At 43.0% G+C, this 20,566-nt stretch overlaps 1 protein-coding gene across 1 annotated transcript in view; it reads right to left on the bottom strand.

Moving 5' to 3' along the window:
• The window catches only part of ARHGEF26 (Rho guanine nucleotide exchange factor 26), a 128,183-nt gene that overhangs the window by 35,471 nt on the left and 72,146 nt on the right, over window positions 1-20,566 (bottom strand). Inside the window, exons 9-11 of the mRNA XM_053599313.1 lie at window positions 17,534-17,608; window positions 13,125-13,214; window positions 6,492-6,646 (exon numbers count right to left, since the gene is read on the bottom strand). Of these exons, the coding sequence (XP_053455288.1) occupies window positions 6,492-6,646; window positions 13,125-13,214; window positions 17,534-17,608 (320 nt within the window). The remainder of the gene's footprint in view (window positions 1-6,491; window positions 6,647-13,124; window positions 13,215-17,533; window positions 17,609-20,566) is intronic.

Here is a 20,566-nt window from a genome sequence, read left to right as displayed (position 1 = left end):
CCTGCCCTTCCCAAAGGCTCCCCCAAAGCAAAAGCTGTGGAGTCAAGAGGCAATAGCCAAATGTATCCACTGCCACAAGAAAAGATCCACACATAACCACTCACCCCCTGGTGGCCGAAGACCCCGCAGCTCTGAAAGCAGCCTGAATGTCCTCAAAAGAGTTCTCCCAGGAGAACCACTACACCACCGCCAAGCCTTCCCCGGCCACTGAGCTGGCCATGAAGACAGGAGACAACAACGCACCCGAATCCGACTGGGGATGCCAAGGCCAAAAACAAGCAGCAGAGCAAACAGGCTGCGAAGAAGCTCTGTGACACTGACATGGCCATGGTCAGCACCCTGATCAGGATCTTGACCATGATGCCTGGATGCTGCCAACAAAATTAGGATCATCTAAACATTCCAGCTAGCTAATTCTAAATACACACTTTTCTTCTGTATAAGAAAAGCTTGTATGGTAGGTGCAGTGGCTCACACCTGTAATCCTAGCAATCTAGGAGGCAAAGGTGGGTGAAGTTGGGCTCAGGAATTTGAGACCAGCCTGAGCAAGAGTGAAAACCCGTCTCTAAAAATAGTCGGGCATTGTGGCAGGTGCCTATAGTTCCAGCTACTCGGTAGACTGACGCAAGAGATCATTTGAGCCCAAGAGTTTGAAGTTGCTGTGAGTTGTGATGCCACGGCACTCTACCAAGGGTGACAAAGTGAGATTCTGTCTCAAAAAAAAAAAAAAAAAAAAAGAACTTGTATGTGTATATCTACATATATGTGTGCACATACACATATAATATACACACATATACTATATATAATGAAGGAGAATACAAAATCACATATTTTTAGAAATGAAAGGGAATTCATAATTTGAACATAGAGCTAACAGGAGAAGGGAACCTGCCCACTGAACACCGCATCCACTCCAACTGTACAACCGCATCCACTCCAACTGTACCCCGCATCCACTCCAACTGTACAACTGCACCCACTCCAACTGTACCCCGCATCCACTCCAACTGTACACTGCACCCACTCCAACTGTACAACGCATCCACTCCAACTGTACCCCGCATCCACTCCAACTGTACACTGCATCCACTCCAACTGTACCCCGCATCCACTCCAACTGTACAACCGCACCCACTCCAACTGTACCCCGCATCCACTCCAACTGTACCCCGCATCCACTCCAACTGTACAACCGCACCCACTCCAACTGTACAACCGCACCCACTCCAACTGTACAACCGCACCCACTCCAACTGTACACTGCACCCACTCCAACTGTACAACGCATCCACTCCAACTGTACCCCGCATCCACTCCAACTGTACAACCGCACCCACTCCAACTGTACAACCGCACCCACTCCAACTGTACAACGCATCCACTCCAACTGTACAACCGCACCCACTCCAACTGTACAACGCATCCACTCCAACTGTACCCCGCATCCACTCCAACTGTACCCCGCATCCACTCCAACTGTACAACCGCACCCACTCCAACTGTACAACCGCACCCACTCCAACTGTTCCCCGCATCCACTCCAACTGTACCCCGCATCCACTCCAACTGTACAACCGCACCCACTCCAACTGTACAACCGCACCCACTCCAACTGTACACTGCACCCACTCCAACTGTACAACGCATCCACTCCAACTGTACCCCGCATCCACTCCAACTGTACAACCGCACCCACTCCAACTGTACAACCGCACCCACTCCAACTGTACAACCGCACCCACTCCAACTGTACAACGCATCCACTCCAACTGTACAACCGCACCCACTCCAACTGTACAACGCATCCACTCCAACTGTACCCCGCATCCACTCCAACTGTACCCCGCATCCACTCCAACTGTACAACCGCACCCACTCCAACTGTACCCCGCATCCACTCCAACTGTACAACCGCACCCACTCCAACTGTACAACGCATCCACTCCAACTGTACAACCGCACCCACTCCAACTGTACAACGCATCCACTCCAACTGTACAACCGCACCCACTCCAACTGTACACTGCACCCACTCCAACTGTACAACGCATCCACTCCAACTGTACCCCGCATCCACTCCAACTGTACCCCACATCCACTCCAACTGTACAACCGCACCCACTCCAACTGTACCCCGCATCCACTCCAACTGTACAACCGCACCCACTCCAACTGTACAACGCATCCACTCCAACTGTACCCCGCATCCACTCCAACTGTACAACCGCACCCACTCCAACTGTACAACGCATCCACTCCAACTGTACACTGCATCCACTCCAACTGTACAACCGCATCCACTCCAACTGTACCCCGCATCCACTCCAACTGTACACCGCATCCACTCCAACTGTACAACCGCATCCACTCCAACTGTACCCCGCATCCACTCCAACTGTACCCCGCGTCCACTCCAACAGTACACCGCATCCACTCCAACTGTACAACCGCATCCACTCCAACTGTACCCTGCGTCCACTCCAACTGTACCCCGCGTCCACTCCAACTGTACAACCGCATCCACTCCAACTGTACCCCGCATCCACTCCAACTGTACACCATATGCACTCTAACTGTACCCCGCATCCACTCCAACTGTACCCCGCATCCACTCCAACTGTACACCGCATCCACTCCAACTGTACACCGTATCCAGTCCAACTGTACCCCGCATCCACTCCAACTGTATACCGTATCCAGTCCAACTGTACCCCGCATCCACTCCAACTGTACCCCGCATCCACTCCAACTGTACACCGCATGCACTCCAACTGTACCCCGCATCCACTCCAACTGTATACCGTCTTTATAAGGAGGGGGACATTTAGAGACATACAGGGGCAACAGAGAGAAGCCCACATGAGGACACAAGCCAAGGGACACCAGGAAACCAGCGGTGCCGTAGAGGTAGGGGACGGTCCTTTCACAGAGCCCATGTGAGGGAGCACGACCCTGCCAACACCTTACTGGACTTCTGGCCTCGGGATTGTGGGATAAAAAATTCTTATTGTTTTAAGCCATCTGGTTTGTGGTATTTTGATACAGAGGCTGTAAGAAACTAATACACGGAATTAAAATTTGCCTTTAGCTTTAAGCAAAATTTGGAAGAAAGGCCTAAGCTAGACATAAAGGACTAAATCAGAACAAGAAGACAGTTAACTACCTTACAAAATATATCTCCTGGGAGTTAGAATCTATCTAGGTCTTGAATTCAGTTTTTGTATTTTAAGACTAGGAACTCACATGGTTGTACCTGTAGGTGTAGTTTATAATGAGTCAATTACATTGAGTTATTAGGCACAAATGGATAATATAATAAGTGATTATTCATCAAACTATGGGTAGAACTTGATACACATTATTTTTATAATACGGTATTATTGTGTCAGGTCTGATAAGAGTTACACATCTTCACTACTCTGATGGCAATGCTGGTTTAGTTTGCCATCACTTGAGTACAATAGTTCTCAATTGAAAGCGATTTTTGTCTGCCCCTCCAAAAAACATCCAGAGACATTTTTGATTGTCACAGCTGAAGGAAGGTGCTACAGAAAACAGTGGGTAGAGGCTGGTGACGCTGCTAAAACATCTGCACTGCACTGGACAGCCCTCTCCCAACCCTAATAAAATGTCAACAGCACCAAGGTTGAGAAGCCTGCTCATTCCCCAGGTAACCTCAAGTCAAAGCTTCAGATACCAAAGCATTCATGATCTCATTCAGAGTAGTAAAACTCAGAATGACTCACAAGCAGCTCTGAGCTATTGAAAACTTGAAACTTTCTTTTAAAGAGCCAAGCAGAGTGGTGGATTGCCAGAGCCCCAGCTACTGGGAAGGTGGAGACAGTGGGGGTCATCTGGGGCCAGGAGTTCAAGGCTACAGCGTGCTGTGATTGTATCTGTGAATGGCCGCTGCACTCCGCCCTGGGCAACGTGACGAGATTCCCATTTCTAAAAAATTTAAAAAATTAAACGTTCTTTCAATATTCTAAAAGGTGAAAATTCCTGTCCTCAAAGACAACCCCAAAGCTACTAACCACGCCCAGTTCTGCAGGGACCAGCGGTAATACATGCTCCGCCGCGCACCTCAGCAATCTATGAAACATGCTCGGCATAAACCACCTGCCAGTCAGGACTGGAAGAAGAAGAGTAACTGCCCTCGGGAGCAGCCTCCCCTACTAGCTGGGAAGCCTCCCTGAAGCTGAAAACCACTGGAGACCCAGCAGCTAAGCCCCTGGAGTGAACCCGGGCATTAAAATTAGGCAGTGGTTAGTTGAATCAGTCCCAAAGATCTGGCATAGGTAATTATCCTTTATCTGTACTTCATAGCCAAGCCTAAATTATTGCCTTACTTAAAGCCATTGTATCTCCTCTGCTGCAGCCTGTGGCATGCAAAGCATTTGCAGCAGCCTCCTTAAAGCTGTAGTATAAATACGGACGTGCATTCTGAACATTGTTACCCAACCCTGTTTATCAAGCTCCCCTGGTCTGCCTGTCACCTTACCACATATTCAGGACACAAACAAGTTGGGCCTCCACTCCCAGAATTGAGAGCACCCTAGAACTATGATAAACTCATTTGTTTAGGTTAGAAATTCCCAGTTTGGGTAAAGGCAAAATAAGGTACTCAGATTGCCCACTCCATTGGAGCTGTTTATCTTTTTCTTTTTTTTTATTAACAACACCAGTTCAAATATACCTAAGCAAATAAATGCAGGCTACCTAAGAGAGGAACATTAAATATCATGGCAAAACCACCAGTGGAGGGCACAGTACACTGGTAAATAGAACAGCATGTATCTTAATCTTAACTATCAAACGTTTGTATTTATTGAGTAATTCTGTGCAAGTACAAGAATAAAAGTTTTACTGTACTGGTTTAAATCCCCTTAATGTTTTCATCAAGTCACAGAAGTCATCATGACCAAAACTATATTTATATTTAAAATTGGCTTGGTACTGTCAATGTGATCACTGAAATCAAAAGTTTAGTTAAAGTTTTTGGTCCATTGAGACAGAACAAATATTCCAACAGCTGGAAGATGTTAAAAGTTCTGTCATTTGAAAAGACATATATAATTACTCTCCCCTAAAAACAAAACATCTTGAAGAAAGCCAAGGAAACATGCTATCTCATAGGAAACCAACAAAACATAAAAATATAATAACTATAATTCTTCTCCAATCTGTATTTATAAAATCTACTTAGCTACTAGAACTATTTAGACTACCCCAGGTAAAAGAAATCATTTTTCCTTGGAGATATGAAAATGCTATTTTCTTAAAAAAAAATTATAAGCATTTTTAAGTATTTATCATTGTCATATTACGGCTGTTCAAGTCAGACCATACAAAGTTTTTGTTTCAGCTAAATATCCAAGCAGCTGAAATAATTCATAATATCGTCTGATTAAAAGGAGCAAAAAGAAAAGCTCAGTTTGTTTTAATTTAATGTGAATTCCCAAGCTCTAAGGTCAGCAATTCAACTTAAAATAGCATGTAAACAATATGCAGTCTATTTTATATTTTAATAAGGATCTGTTTCTGTGATTCTCTTCACCGTGCCTACATTATATCCCAGGAACTACACTACTCCAATTATGTGCCATCAATTCAGCCCATCATCATTTCCTCCACATGTGGAAAAAACACACAACAGATTGATGTTTTTACTCTAAATCCATATTCTAGGAAAGATGGGATATTTATGTCAGTCTAGCAGGAAAATATTTTACATCCTTACATGCATAAGGCACATTTTAATAAAGAATGTTCCTAGAGAAAGGCAGAGCAGAGGGTATGTGTGTGTGTGTGTGTGTTAAGAGTAGGAACCATTTGAGAGAAGAAATTCCATAAAGAAAGGTCTTCCACAGTATTCTTCCTGGGCTCCTGGAGCTGGACACAGATATACAAGCAGAAGTCCAAGGTAAGAGGAATAAACACTCTGCCAATCAACCTGCATTCCATGTTCCCTTCGAAAGGGAGGGGAGCACGGCTAACACCATCTCAGTGACAGGGAAACTTCCCACAAACCATCACTAGGGCAGCGCATTTTAAATTACGCTACAAGGAGCACTGGAGTAGCTCTCCAGCCTGTTCTCCACTGGACCAATGTTAATCTGTTATACTCAAAGGCTCTGCGGCAGAAGTTTGAAAAACACTGAATGAGAATAATAACACTATTGCCTTCCCAGGGACAGTATGAGAATTCAGTGATAAAAATGTGCAAACGCTTACAACAATGGATTGCACACTTGTAAAATCTCAACAGATCTGGCTAGAATTATGATGCTGATGATGATTCAAGTCTTAATTTAAGCACAGATGCAATTACGATTCCATATGTAGAAACTAGACATCCAACATCTCCAGCTTTTAAAGGCAGTCACTCCGGTAGGCATTTGAATTACAGAACTTTAAAGCTGGATGTCTAACCAGCAACACTGGATTAAAGCTGGATGTCTAACCAGCAACACCGGACAAAGACTTACCTCTTCTTCTTGGTGATGATGAGCACGTCGTTAAAGAGAAAGAAGTAAACTTGCTGTCTGGATGTCCTTTTTGAGAAAAGCACCGTGTCTTCTACGTAGGCCGTCAACTCACCTCTCTTTATCAACCACCGGGAAGAGGAGACTAAAGGAAAAGGCTACAAAAAGAGAAAAACTCAGTGCCCAAAGCCTAATTAAAATCCTTCTAAGATGATAGGAAGTAAAAGATAAAACCTATATTCAAATGAACGATACGTACTATGGTATGCATCATTATTTTATAGACACATGATCCTGAAATCTAACTAGAGAAGTGCTTTTGTCAAGGAAAAATGAAAAAGAACAATTTATCTTCCAACGTAAAAAAAATTAACTTGTCAAGATGAAACTAAAATTTCATGAGAAAATGACAGAGGGTCAATCAAAAATTACGACCTTTCTATTAATTCTTGATTGAAAAAGAAAACTGAAAGGAGTCACTTAGTATTGGGAAGCCTGGTAATAAAATTTATCAGTATCAACTGCACTTACTTTTAATGTCACAAATCAGAATCTAAACATACAGAAAAACATACAGTAACTAACAAGAGAAAACTATAAAAAGGCTTTTTCAAGAAGAAAAGGAAAAAATCCCATACACTTATGTGCTGTTGAGGGACTATCTACTCAGCCATACGCATGAGAACACCTGCTGTTAAGTTTCTTCTAATAGAGGTTCATCCTTGAAAACATCACACCACTTTCGGGCTGTGAAAATACAGTTCTTCCCAAATAATCCACCATAACCCCATTCAAAAGGCTATCTCCAAGGAATTGAATGCTTTTTTTTTCTTGATTCAGTCTTGTACAGCCAACTGGAAGGTTCTCAAAACCACAGAATCATCCCTACCCTTCATAGCTCTTCCTTTTTTTTTTTTTTTTTTCCAGTTACCAGAAATGTTTACTGCCCAAAATCTGTTTTAAAAGACTATCCTCATAAGTAAGCAAAAGTTCTCTGACACACGAAACATAATGTAGTAATGTGGTGCAATCACATGTCATCCTTTTCAAGGAATAATGATTAAAAATAGCAAAAGGATATTGAAGATATTAGAGAGGAAATGAGAAAGCTAAGAAAGGATTTCATATTTCTTGAAAGCTTTATACAGAGCTTTTATAAGAAGGTTGCTCATTAGCTATATACTATTTTCCTGAAAGTTTAAAAAGGAAGGTAACAGATTATGGCTAACCCCAAGCTTTTCAAAACTGCCTCTTAAGGGAGTTCACGAAGTTTCCAGCACCAAAAATCTCAAATCAGACAATTAACCAACAGGGACAGCTGAGACCTTAAAGGTCAACAAACAGAGAGAAAGACTGCTTAAACAATGCTGGAGAACCAGTCAGCACACAGGAGAGGTCACCACAACGCCCCCGTGTCAGGCCGGGTCCTGCTGAGGGTCCTGCAATTACGGGAAACTCAGGGCTGCCTCCCTGTTGCGTGTAAGCCTGTGAACCGACCGCTGTAGCATGGTTAAGTTCCAGCGTGCACGCCGCCTTCTGACTGCTCTTAGTTTAGGGGGTGGGAAAAGGAAGGTTTTGCAAACGTTTTATTGTTTTAAAGTATATTGGTTCTTATGAACTCCTCATGCACCACTAGACAAAACTAAATTTCTTCCTAAAGACCCGGACTTGACAGTGGCTTTCAATATGTTGGTGCTTCTTTTGAAAAACAAAAAAATCTGATATTGTAAATGGTTTGTGTTTCAAAGTTCTCGTTAGAACACTAAACCCATTTAGGCAGTTTCTCTTAAAGAGATTATTAAATCACCAAAATAAAAGATATCAAAACGTCCCAGAGAGGGCATGAGTGAATTCCTCCAGTAAGGGAGCTCTGAGATGGGAATCCAGGTATGAACCACAAACCAGGAGGAAAGGAAATTCACGAGCAAGTCCTAAACAGTCCGGAAGTGATTCTTTCCTGCGTTACTCAGCATCCTAGAAAGCTAGCCTCAGCATAAGACACGACAAATGTTATGGGGCAGCAAGACGCGGAAGAGCTTCTGAAGAAGAAAGAAAAACTCTTAAGAAAACAAGGTAAAATTTACGTGACATTAAATTCACCATCTCACTACTTACTTCAAAGAGTACATATAACTCAGTGGCTTTTAGTTGTCACAATGTTGTCCGGTGAGCACCACTATCTACTGTATTTTGCTGTGTCTAATGCATGCTTTTTTGCCCAAATTTTTGAGGGAAAAATAAGGATGCACATTGCACAAGGATAGGAGGCCTCAGAGGGGGGGAATCCCAGGAGGCCTCCCGGGGCTGCCACCCCTGCCCTCCTGAGCCTGTCAGGCTTATAGGGTTCCAGTCCAGGAGGATCTGATCTGGTGGGAGCCATGCTGGAGCAGCCACACAGGGTTCCAGTCCAGGAGGATCTGATCTGGTGGGAGCCATGCTGGAGCAGCCACACAGGGTTCCAGTCCAGGAGGATCTGATCTGGTGGGAGCCATGCTGGAGCAGCCACACAGGGTTCCAGTCCAGGAGGATCTGATCTGGTGGGAGCGATGCTGGAGCAGCCTCCGCCCAGCACTGCAAGCAGGGAAGGGGGCAGTGGTGGGGCTGGCGAGGCAGGCTGGGCCCAAGTGGAGTGAGGTCCAAGGCCCCAGGCCTGGCTGTGTGGAGGGGACAAAGAGCCTCGTGAAGGCCCCCGGGAGCTGCCCGGCTGCCCATAGGCAGGTGGCCCTCTCACGGGTCTAGCCAGCTGGGCTGTGGCCCCTAATGTGGCAAGAAGGGTAGGATGCAGAAGAGAGATAAGGGGCGGCCTTCCCAGGATGGGCAGCGGTGTGGTCTCAGGTTAGCCCTCCCCAGATGTGTCTCTCCCAGCCAAGAGCTGGCCACATTTCTCATTTTCCTAAAAGTTTGGACCAAAACCATGGGTGTGCATTACACACAAGAGTGCATTTCACATGCAAAATATGCTATTTCCAGAATATTTTCATTACCTCAAAAATAAAAAACCCTCCTATGCATTAAGTCGTCACTCCCACTCCTTCTGGGAGTTTTCCTATACTGGACATTTCACATAAATGGGATTATACAATATGTGACCTTTGAATCTGGTTTCTTTCACTTAGCATGTCTCCAAGGTTCCTCCATGTTCTAACATTATGATCATTTTATTCCTTTTTATAGCTGAATAATATTTTATTGGATGGAGAGGCCATATTTTGTTTATCAATTCATCAGTTGATTTGCATTACTTCCACTTTTTTGGCTATTACAACAAAGTTGCCATGAAGGTTCATATACAAGTTTTTGTTTGAATGCCTGTTTTCAGTTTTCCTGGGTGTGGAATTGCTGGGTTGTTTGGTAATCTTATTTAACTTTTTGAGAAACCGTGAAACTGCCTTCAACAGAAAGACTTTTTAACACATTAGAGTTCTTCATTTTGTCTGTTATTTCTTGGACTCCTATTCATTAGCAAGGCCCCCAAAAGCAACCCGCAAACGCTTCTACTAGTGAACATACCACCACCCTACTCAGTCACAACTTAGGGCTCATGGGGTAGCCTGAGAACACTCAACTTCTCCACATGCTTACTTTCAAGGGCAATTATCTATTACAAGAGGAAAAATGAATTCTTCCCAACTCACAGAGGCAACTTTTAAAGAAAGCAATGAACTAGAGGGAAAAACCACTAGGTCTGAGGCAAAAACTAACCTCTGTTCTTTGATCGTCTTGCTTTACCGACCAGCTCTCTCTCTACACCCGTCGCTTCTTTCCTCTCACTTCAGAGGATGAGATCTCCTGCCTTCAACATCTTGCCTGCAACTCTAGGACCTCATTCCCTTGATTTGTCCCTTCTTATTAATATTCTTTCCCCCCAGCTCCTTTTCTACAACTGCCAAGATATCCTGAACACTGTTCACTGAAATGGTCCTTTGATGTGGTGCCACTGCAAGTTATCCTCACTAGCCTGTCCTCTTTAGAGTTAATCTTCTTGAATGAAAGCCCAACTGTTCAACCTGCTTCACATCCCATTCACTCTGCAGCATGCTCACTGTGCCTACGAAACTATTCAGGCATAGCTTATCAATAATCTCTACTGTTTGCTTGTTAGGAATCAAGTCTGCTCCAAGTCCTTTACAGCTCTTAAGTAATTTAATCTTCATGATAACACCACAAGGGAAAATACTATTATCAACCTCATTTTACGGTTCAGAAAACTGAGACTTGAAAAAGTAAGTAATACCCAAGGTTGTACTAGTCATGTACTAACAAGTGGTACAGCTACTACCGTGACCCAGGCAGGCGGGCTCCAGAGCCCATGATCACGACTTACACTGGTTTCCTAAATGCCAACCCAGGGATGCTTTACGCCACTGTTTAGTACATGACATTTCCCAACCCCCAATCTCAGAATTTAAAAATGAAAAATGCATCTGTTCATGCACACATACAAATTTTATTTCCCTCCAAATTAGACAAAGATCCACATTATTATACTGTCATTGTTAAGCATGTAGACTCTGGAATCAGACAAAGGTTTGAATCCAGACTTCACTACAGACTTCTTGGTATTATGATCTTGGGTAAATTATTTAGTGTCTTCAGTTTCAGATTCTTCATCTATAAAGTTGGGGTAATAAAAGGTTGGTTCACAGGGTTCCTGTGAGAATGAGGCTACATGTAAATGGCACATAGTAAATAATTCAACCAGTATTTTCGTAGTAGTAGCAGCTACAGAAGCATCAGTTATAGTTGTACCATAAACCAAATGTGGCCTAGATAGAATCTACTGCCTTCCCACCAACAGTTCCTCTCCTGGATGCCCACCTGTGATGGTGTGACTCCATCCAGCAGCCAGATAGCCCGGGGGCATTAGGGCCCCTGGCCTGCTCCAGGCACCCTGCAAGACAGTCTCTCCAAATCTGCCACCCATCTCCTAACAAGCCTTCTGTCTTGGTCTCATTATGTCCCAACTCAACCTCCAACACAGCTGCTGCAATTTTTTTTTTTTTTTTTGAGACAACATCTCACTTTGTCACTCTTGGTAGAGTGCTATGGTATCATAGCTCATAGCAACCTCCAACTCTTAGGCTCAAATGATCCTCTTGCCCAGGTAGCTAGGACTATAGGCCCCTAGCGAAAGGCCAAGCTATTTTTAGAGAAGGGCCTTGCTCTGGCTCAGGCTGGTCTCAAACCTGTGAGCTCAGGCAGTCCACCCACCTTGGCCTCTCAAGTGCTGGGATTACAGGCTTGAGCCACCATGCCCGACCCTGCAAAATTTTTTAAAATAATATATTCAATATTGTTGTAGGGGCAAAAGAGGGCATTAAAAGAAAAAGGCAAGTATTATAAACAAGTGAAAAATCTCCTTCCCTCTCTGCTTCTCATCCGCCTGGATCCACCCACTGACACCTTCCCCCACAGGTAACGACCGATAACTAGTTTCTTCTGTAATCTTCCAGAGATTTCTTCTTTTTTTTTTTTGTAGAGACAGAGTCTGACTGTACTGCCCTTGGTAGAGTGCCACCTTATGCAAAAGCAAATTTTGCATTTTACAGTTTCTGTATGAGAACATTGTAACTATCTGAAGTGAGTGTGTGTGTTGCTTTAGCAAGTAGATATCATCTTCAATTTTACATTTTATATTTACACAGAAATATACATTTCTGTGTATAAACCAGCAGAGTTGTGAGGTTATGGCAGAAGAGTCTACACTGCCCTACAAGTCAGGATGCCTGGACCCTCGTCCTGATTTTACCACCGCTAGCCAAGGGAGTCTGCTGACAATTATTTTCCGGGCTTCTTTTCCTTATTTATCATGTGAAAGGACATAGCTATTCTACATCTATCTTCTTTAAGCCGTATGACATGGCAGGGAATCTGCTCTCAGCAGAACACCATGAAAGGCTGCTCACTATCAATCCATCTGCCTGAATTAGAAGCACTTTCACTGGGGAAAAATAGAACCAGTCATTTAAAACAGCTTCATTAAATTTATGTGTTATAAAACTCAACAGAATCACCATCTCAAGCCCTCACATCCATTAAGACCTCAGCTGGGAGCCAATGAAGAACCAGCCGTGACCCAGATTTGCCATTAACTGTTATCTTCTTTTTCGTTCATCTTGTCATCTGCTCCAGAGCAGTATCAGACAAGGAGTAACAAGCAGCACATATTCAAAAAGGAGTCATGGGAGAAAAACAAACAAAAAGAGCTGTCCATTAATGATCTGCTTTGCAAGCGGGATCGGGAACGTCTTTATTTGGTTTACGAGAACAACCTGGTCCGTCTCATGGGGCTACCATTGTTTTTGGGGACTTTTTGAGGACATCAAAGAACTCTCTTTCCATTCTAAAATTCTAGTACTTTAACTCCCCCCGCCCCCATGTCCGGTGTCTTTCTGGGGAAAAAACAAATGTGCTGTTTAGATAATACCTAACTTCACAGTGTGGAGAAAGGCCACTTAGTCTGGTACAAGCAACTGCAGATTTGCCAGAAGCATCTGCCTCTCCTGCCAGCCTCTCTGTAATCAATTTAGGACTCTTCTTTGAAAAGCAAATTCCTATGCACTTTGTGGCCCTCAACTGTCTCTATTTAGATAACATTTAAGCAAGAGCAACTAATAAACATAGGTAAGAGAATACCTTAATTTTAAATTCCAGCTGGGAGTTAATTGTATACATCATCTCGGTCCTTTCCATCTTCCGGGCTCCTTCATTGCACAGTCGAACCAACTGGGAACAGAACAGCAAGGAGAAGTAAAGGTCAAGGACGGTACCTCACTTTCAAAGCAGAGCTCCCTCCCAGGACATAATCAGCACTTGGGAGACCCCAGAGACTGAGAAACACTATGTACACACACTCCTCCTGCTGAAAATGATATTGTTTCCCAGAATCTATAAACACCACTGGTAACCTTCACAAATGCAAAAAAGACGATTAATTCTCAAGGTGGCTACGTTAGTGATTTCAGTTCCCATGTCACGCTAGGAGACTGAGGGGTAACACCAACGTTCATGAGTTATGCTCAAGGGAGAGGTGCCACACAGAGGAAACGAGTTCCTGGGACTCCATCTCTTCAGATGATAGACTTTTTATGTACTTTTAGTATCAAGGTAAAGCAATTCATTGCCCATTACATCCTTGCCAGCCTTTCCTGAAAGTACCAGTATAAAACCAACTAAAGATGCCTGAAGGAACTCAGGAGTCTATAGTCCCTGGGATGTGAAGTTCTTGAAAAAGTTTAAGTAATATTCCTGGCTTAATTCAACAACCAATTCCTATTATCTTCCTATTTTCTCCTCTGTGCAAATTTTTCCTTTTCAATTTCTCAGTAACAACCAGGAAAAATCTGTCAAAATCTCTCCCTTGTCCCCAAGGTTAGAACTTCCCAAGTAGCTTCTCCCAAAGGCCCTCTCCTCTCCCACTTCCCTGGGGAGGCAGCCAGGATTTGTGGTCCTGCAGGAGAGACCCTTGAACAGTAGGACCCCAGGTAACTTCTCATACATCAGCTTGATTTTTCTCATAGTGTTTTCCAAAGTGGGTCTGAAGACCATTAACCGACAAGAGAAGAATGGAAGTGGCTCACAGATGTACTGATCTTTAATATAAAGATGTGCATTAGAAAAATAAACAACTCACTTATAAAGCCCATGATTTCATCGGGGATGAGGATAAATAACATAATCAATTTAAAGTTGTTTAAAAGAAACCATACTTCATAATAAAGTGGTGCAAAGACATACCACAAGCAAACGGGCGGTATGTAGCTGGGGGACATCTGGGAAGCTTCTGATGCTGTCATGACCTGTGCTCCTCTGTATCTGGCTACGCCGTGTCCTCAGTGACTCCCTGCCTTTCACTGCTTCCTCTCAGCTAGATATTCCAATCCATACCTAACCACACCCACATTTTCCTAACCTTAAAAGAAATAAACAAAGACTTCTCTCCCTTCCCTTTCGGTTACAGCTCTTTTCTCCTTCCATTCCTACGTGAATCTTAGAACAGCTGGCTACCACTTCTGGCTTGGCTGCACACGCACCCCTCCTTCTCTTCTCGACACACTCCTCTGAGGTATTCACAGGACCTCTGACGGCAGACCCAGGGAACCCTGCAATCACTATGTCATCTTTCGATGTGTTCGACAGGGCTGACCACCAAATGACTTGCTCTCTGCCAGGCCATGATGGTTCTCCTCCTTCTTCTCTGATATGTTTTATTTTGTTTGGTTATGTTACGTATCCTCTGCTGGCTCCTGTTCCCTGAATAAGACCAGGAATGTCAGCATTCCTCACGGTTGTGCATCACATCCCCTGTTCCTCTCAGTCTGCACACCCCCGTGAGGTCATCTCATTCATTCTCCAGCTTCAAATATCATCCCCGTGTGCTGACGGTTCCCAAACCCCATTTCCGAGTCAGGTCTCCCCTCAGAGCTCCGGCTTGTTTATTTGGCCACCTTGGATGTCCCGCGAGATCTCAATCACAACATGTTCAAATGGACACGCATCAGCTTCTCCCTACATTCCTATAGTAGATAAATCAGCGCGTCCTCCTCACTGCCCAAGCCAGAGACCATCGTCCTTGACTTCATTCCCCAAATGCACTCACCCGACCATCCTCCAACCTACCTCCCCGAAATATAGGTGGACTTGTCTCCACCTCACCATCAACTAAACTAGCCTCATGTCCTATCCCACTGGCGTCTTCATAACACACACATTTACACCTTCCACGTCACCTTAGGCTAAGGCCTCCAATTATTTAACATTCATATAGACCCCCATAGGACTGGCTCCTCATTACTCGCTGTCGCTCCCTAAGACTGCGTTCTAGTCACATGGAGAACATTCTGGTTCTTCAAATTTTCCAGTGCTTTCTTGCTTTGGAGTCTCTATACACACCTGAGACACGCTCTTCCCCCCCGTCCCTAGGCTTGCAGCCCCTCTCGCGTGGATCTCGGCTCAGATACACTCCACACTGCCTACCATGCTGCCCACAACCCTTAATTGTGATTCTATTAAACACCTGCCTTCGGAGCTTTGCCCAACATGTTCCACCAGCACAGTCACCAGTCACCACATCCACCTCCTTCATCACCCAATGTACAGGGCTGGCACCATGCCTGCCATAGTGGTTGATTCTTAACTAATATATAATAATAAAAATCTGTAAAGCTGTAGGATATGAAGTCAACACACAAAAATCGGTAGCATTTTTATATGCTAACAATAAACGATCTGAAACAGAAACCAAGAAAGTAATCCCATATACAATAGCTACAGATAAAATAAAGATCTAGGAATAAACTTGACCAAAGAAGTAAAAGATATTTAAAATGAAAACTACAAAATATTCATAAAAGAAATTGAAGAGGAGGGGGGTGGTGCCTGTGGCTTATAGGAGTAGGGTGCCGGCCCCATATGCCAGAGGTGGCGAGTTCAAACCCAGCCCTGGCCAAAAACTGCAAAAAAGAAAAAGAAATTGAAAAGGACACAAAAAAGGGGAAATTCCACATTCATAGATTGAAGAAAATCAATGTTGTTAAAATGTCCAAACTACCAATCTACAATTCAATGCAATACCCACCAAAATTCCAATGACAGTCTTCACAGAAATAGAAAAAATAGTCCCCAAATTGATGTGGAACCACAAATGACCCAGAATAGCTAAAACTATCTTGAGCAAAAAGCAAAAATATGATTACTGAAGTGATTACATTTCCTGACTTCAATTATACTACTGAGCAAAGCAAGCAAAACATCATGGTACTGTCATAAAAACATAAACACAGACCACTGGAACGGAATGGAGAGCCAGCAATTAACTCCACCCGGGCACAATGAACTCATCTTCACTAAGGTGCCAAGACATAGGGGGGGAGACGACACCATAAGTGCTTCTGGGAAAAGCAGAATGCCATATGCTGGAGAATGAAACTAACCATACACAAAAATCAAATCGAAGTAGATCACAGACTTGAATCTGAGGCCTAAAACCATGAAACTGCTAAAAGAAAACATGGAGGAAATGCCTCAGGACATTGCTTTGGGGATGATTTCTTGAGTAATATCACCAAAGCACAGATAACCAAAGCCAAACTGGACAAATGCGTACCGCCAAGCTGAAGAACTCACAGCAAAGCAGACAATCAACAAAGAGGCAACTCACAGAAGGGGGGAGATATTCGCAAACTACCCACCTGACGGGATTAACTAGAATATAGAATATATTCAACTAGAATATATAAGAAGCTCCAACTTTATAGGAAACAAACGAATAATCCAAGTAAGAAACAGGCAAAATTATCTGAAAAGCCATTTCTCAGAAGATATACAACGGACTACAAGAATATGAAAAAAAAACCAAAAACGCTCAGCATCATTAATTATCAGAGAAATAAAAATCAAGACTACGAGGACATCTCATGTCACCCCAGTTAAAACAGCTTTTATCAAAGCCGGGCAATAGCGAATGCAAGCGAGGATGTGGAGAAAGCCTCGTACACTGTTGGTGGGAAAGTAAATTAATGTAACTTCCATGCAGAACAGGACGGAGCTTCCTCAAAAAACTAAAAACAGAACTACAGAGGACCCAGCAATCCCACTACAGAGCATATATCCAAAGGAGGGAAATCCGCAGAGCACAGAAAGACAAATTTCTTATGTTCTCACTCATCTGTGGGAGGGAAATATTAAAAATAATGCTGCCCTGGAGAGAGCGGAATGACTGTTATCAGAGATTCGGGAAAGGGTGGTCAGTGGGGGCAAAATAAACAAATTAATTAAATTAAATTAAAATAGATAAATACATAGTTACTGGATGAGAGAAATAAAAAATAAAACATCAAATGGAAATCGGGTATCTTTAGGCTCTTAAAGCAAAACAGTAAAAAGACCAATTTCATTTTAGTATAGCACACATCATTTTGGTTTTCAAATACATAAAGAATGCCACACGAATGGCTATGCTAATCTTCCGGTTTACACATCAAACCAACACGCGTTGTCTTATGGGGCATCTGAACGTTTGCCCTGTTGCAGCTACCCACACTTACCTTGCTCACTTCCTTTAAGGCCCTTTTGCAGACTTCATACTTTGGAGAGTCCTTAGGTGTTTTTTGGCAAATAGTCTGTAATAAATTAAAAGTGAACAAAAATCAATGGATTGTTTTTTATTAAGTAAAATAAAACCAATGGCCAACCACACCCTCTTACTCACAGAAAATTGAATGATGCTGAACACAATATTATGGATGAGTATGAGGATGATATTAAAATCCAATTAAAAATTAAGAAATAATCTTTAAACACCAAGGATCCAAGGAATACAGGAAATCCAGGGAATGGTTATGTAAGAAGACAGAACTCAGAGGCAGGTAAGCTGGTTTTAGATACCAGGTTTTCCCCTACGAGTTATATGATCTTGGACAAATCACCAACCCTATTTTTCATAAGCCTCAAGTTCCCTATCTGTAAAATTGCGGCAATGCCAACTGCATCAAGAGGTTGTTGCAAGAGTTAAATGATAATTTATATAAAGCACTGTATGAGTGTTTGGTGTACAGTAGGCCCTCAATAAGTAAGAGCTAATTATCACCATCATTATGATTAGCGGGGACTGGGTCTGCAAACGATATAATATTAATTAAAAGAACAAGGGGAAAAAAGCCTGCTAGGTTTTCTCTTGACATATTTATACTGAGAAGTTTCATTTGTGATGGTAAAATCAAGTTCAAGGAGGGTCAATTCAAAATTAATTGAATTACATATAACTTTTGAAACTAGACACATTCAAAGCTTCGGGAATCACTTAGCTGTTAAAGGCGTTCATTTCAGTGTAGGTGGGGCGGCTCACACCTGTAACCCTCTCTCCTCTGGGAGGCCTAGGTGGAAGGACTGCCTCAGCCCAGGAGATCAAAGCTTCTGTGACCTAAGACCAGGCCACTGCACTCTGGCCTAATGACAGAATGAGGACCAGGTCCCCCTCCAAAAAGTGTTCATTATATTTAACAAGTTTGACTAAATTTCCAAATGAAGTAAAATTGAAGAGACAACATTTTAAGTACATTCAGAGTCTGCCTAGGTGGTCAGATTCTTACATATGAGGAATGGATTAGGTTAGTAGGCATGAGGCAGAGGAGAACCGACAAGCCACTGGTACCACAAATGTAGATGAGAGGGCGGCGCCTGTGGCTCAAAGGGGTAGGGCGCCAGCCCCATATGCCAGAGGTGGCAGGTTCAAACCCAGCCTCAGCCAAAAACTGCAAAAAAAAAAAAAAAATGTAGATGAGAGCCAGGTCTACAGAGCCAAAAGTCTGGGGCCAGAAGTGTTCCTATGGTATGTGGAAAGCATAGAGTCCACCACCTGTAGTTTCATATGAATGGTTGTTATATTGTTTGACTATGACTCACTGTAAGAAATACACTTATTCTGTAACTAGTCCACAAGCACACATAAATGAAGCAAAATGTTTTATGAAACAGTATCTAACCACATTATTTAAGCCACATACATATGTTCTATTTTATTTCATTTTTTAAATGTATTTTTACTGTTTCAGGTTCATTGAAGGTACAAAGAATTAGGTTACACTGCTTGCATCACTTTATTTCATTTTGAAAAGCATGATTCAACATTCAGAAATCAATTTCAAGACCCATGAGTGAGGTTGAAAGCAGTACAGCAGTATGAAAAATAGTAGTTTAGATCCCCGAGAGCAGAAATCCCTAGTATTTTGTGCATAAGAATTTTCAAGAGGAACGACTACAGCTTTACCCAGAATCTCAAAGAGATCTGTGACCCAAAAAGGTTTAGACTTTAGAGCCTTACTGAGCAATCACAGCTGGAATTTTCGGCATTGTACAACATGGTGTATTAGACTTTGGAGTCCCATTCTACTCGAGCAATTTGCTCAGAATTTAACAGAGAGGCTGGGAGATCATAGCATATATAGAACCTAAGGAAACACAGCTAAAACATGTTTTCAGAAGAAGGAAAAGAACCTTGAAAATTCAAAACCCTAACATTATCAGAAATGTTATATTTGGAAAGGATCCACTTCTCATTTTAAAAAGCAGTAATATCTGAAATATACCTTTATATTAAAATATAAAACTTTATAAAAATATAAATCAAAAACTGTTCTGATAACTTAGCTTCATTCCATTCTTAGCCATGATATTAATCTTAAACAAGAGAGAGTGGGGTGGCACCTGTGGCTCAGTGGGTAGGGCGCCAGCCCCATATACTGAAGCTGGTGGGTTCGAACCTGGCCCCAGCCAAACAGCAACAAAAAAATAGCAGGGCGTTGTGGCAAGTGCCTATAGTCCCAGCTACTTGGGAGGCTGAGACAAGAGAATCGCCTAAGCCCAAGAGCTGGAGGTTGCTGTGAGCTGTGACACCACAGCACTCTATCGAGGGTGACATAGTGAGACTCTGTCTCTTCAAAAAAAAAAAAAAAAAAAGGAGAGAGTGCTAAAATTTCAGAACTGCAAGCATCCCAATATTTCTACATTACAGGTGATGTGTGGGGAAGGTATAAGACCCGTACACTGAGGTGGACATGGAGAGCAGCAAGATGCTATGAATTCTGAAATGCTTCTCCCAAACTGCAGCCACAACCACACACTTTTACCCATCTCAAAATTTCAGTGTTCTATTAGAATATCTCTCAGAATTTATAGTGGGATATGGGATACCAAATTGACTTTGTAACCCTTATGCAATCATAATTTTTGCTCTATTTTATCCCACATTTTGATTTATAAAATCAAGAATGTAAACACTGATATCATATTGGCATCATACCCAATTTTAAGGTAGGATTAGGACAAAATAATTCTAACTGGATCAAAAAAGGTTGGTGGCCCACTGGCAGGCTGGGACCTGTGTGGGGCCACCCCCGGTTCCTCTGGTTGCTGCCCCTGTGGTTCCAGCACAGCCAGCAGCAGGTGCCCCCGCCCACGGTCCCTGTCTTCCTCGCTGCACTTCATACCAGGCAGTCTCTACTCACTTCCCCAGCCACGGCTGGCCAAGATTCAAAGTCAAACCTTTGTTTTCTTCATGAATGTTGCCTAACACAATACAA

This window comes from Nycticebus coucang, chromosome 8 (genome assembly GCF_027406575.1).
Source record: "Nycticebus coucang isolate mNycCou1 chromosome 8, mNycCou1.pri, whole genome shotgun sequence".
Taxonomy (NCBI): domain Eukaryota; kingdom Metazoa; phylum Chordata; class Mammalia; order Primates; family Lorisidae; genus Nycticebus; species Nycticebus coucang.
The sequence above is the reverse complement of the archived record's forward strand: the minus strand, read 5'-3'. Positions and strand labels throughout refer to the sequence as shown.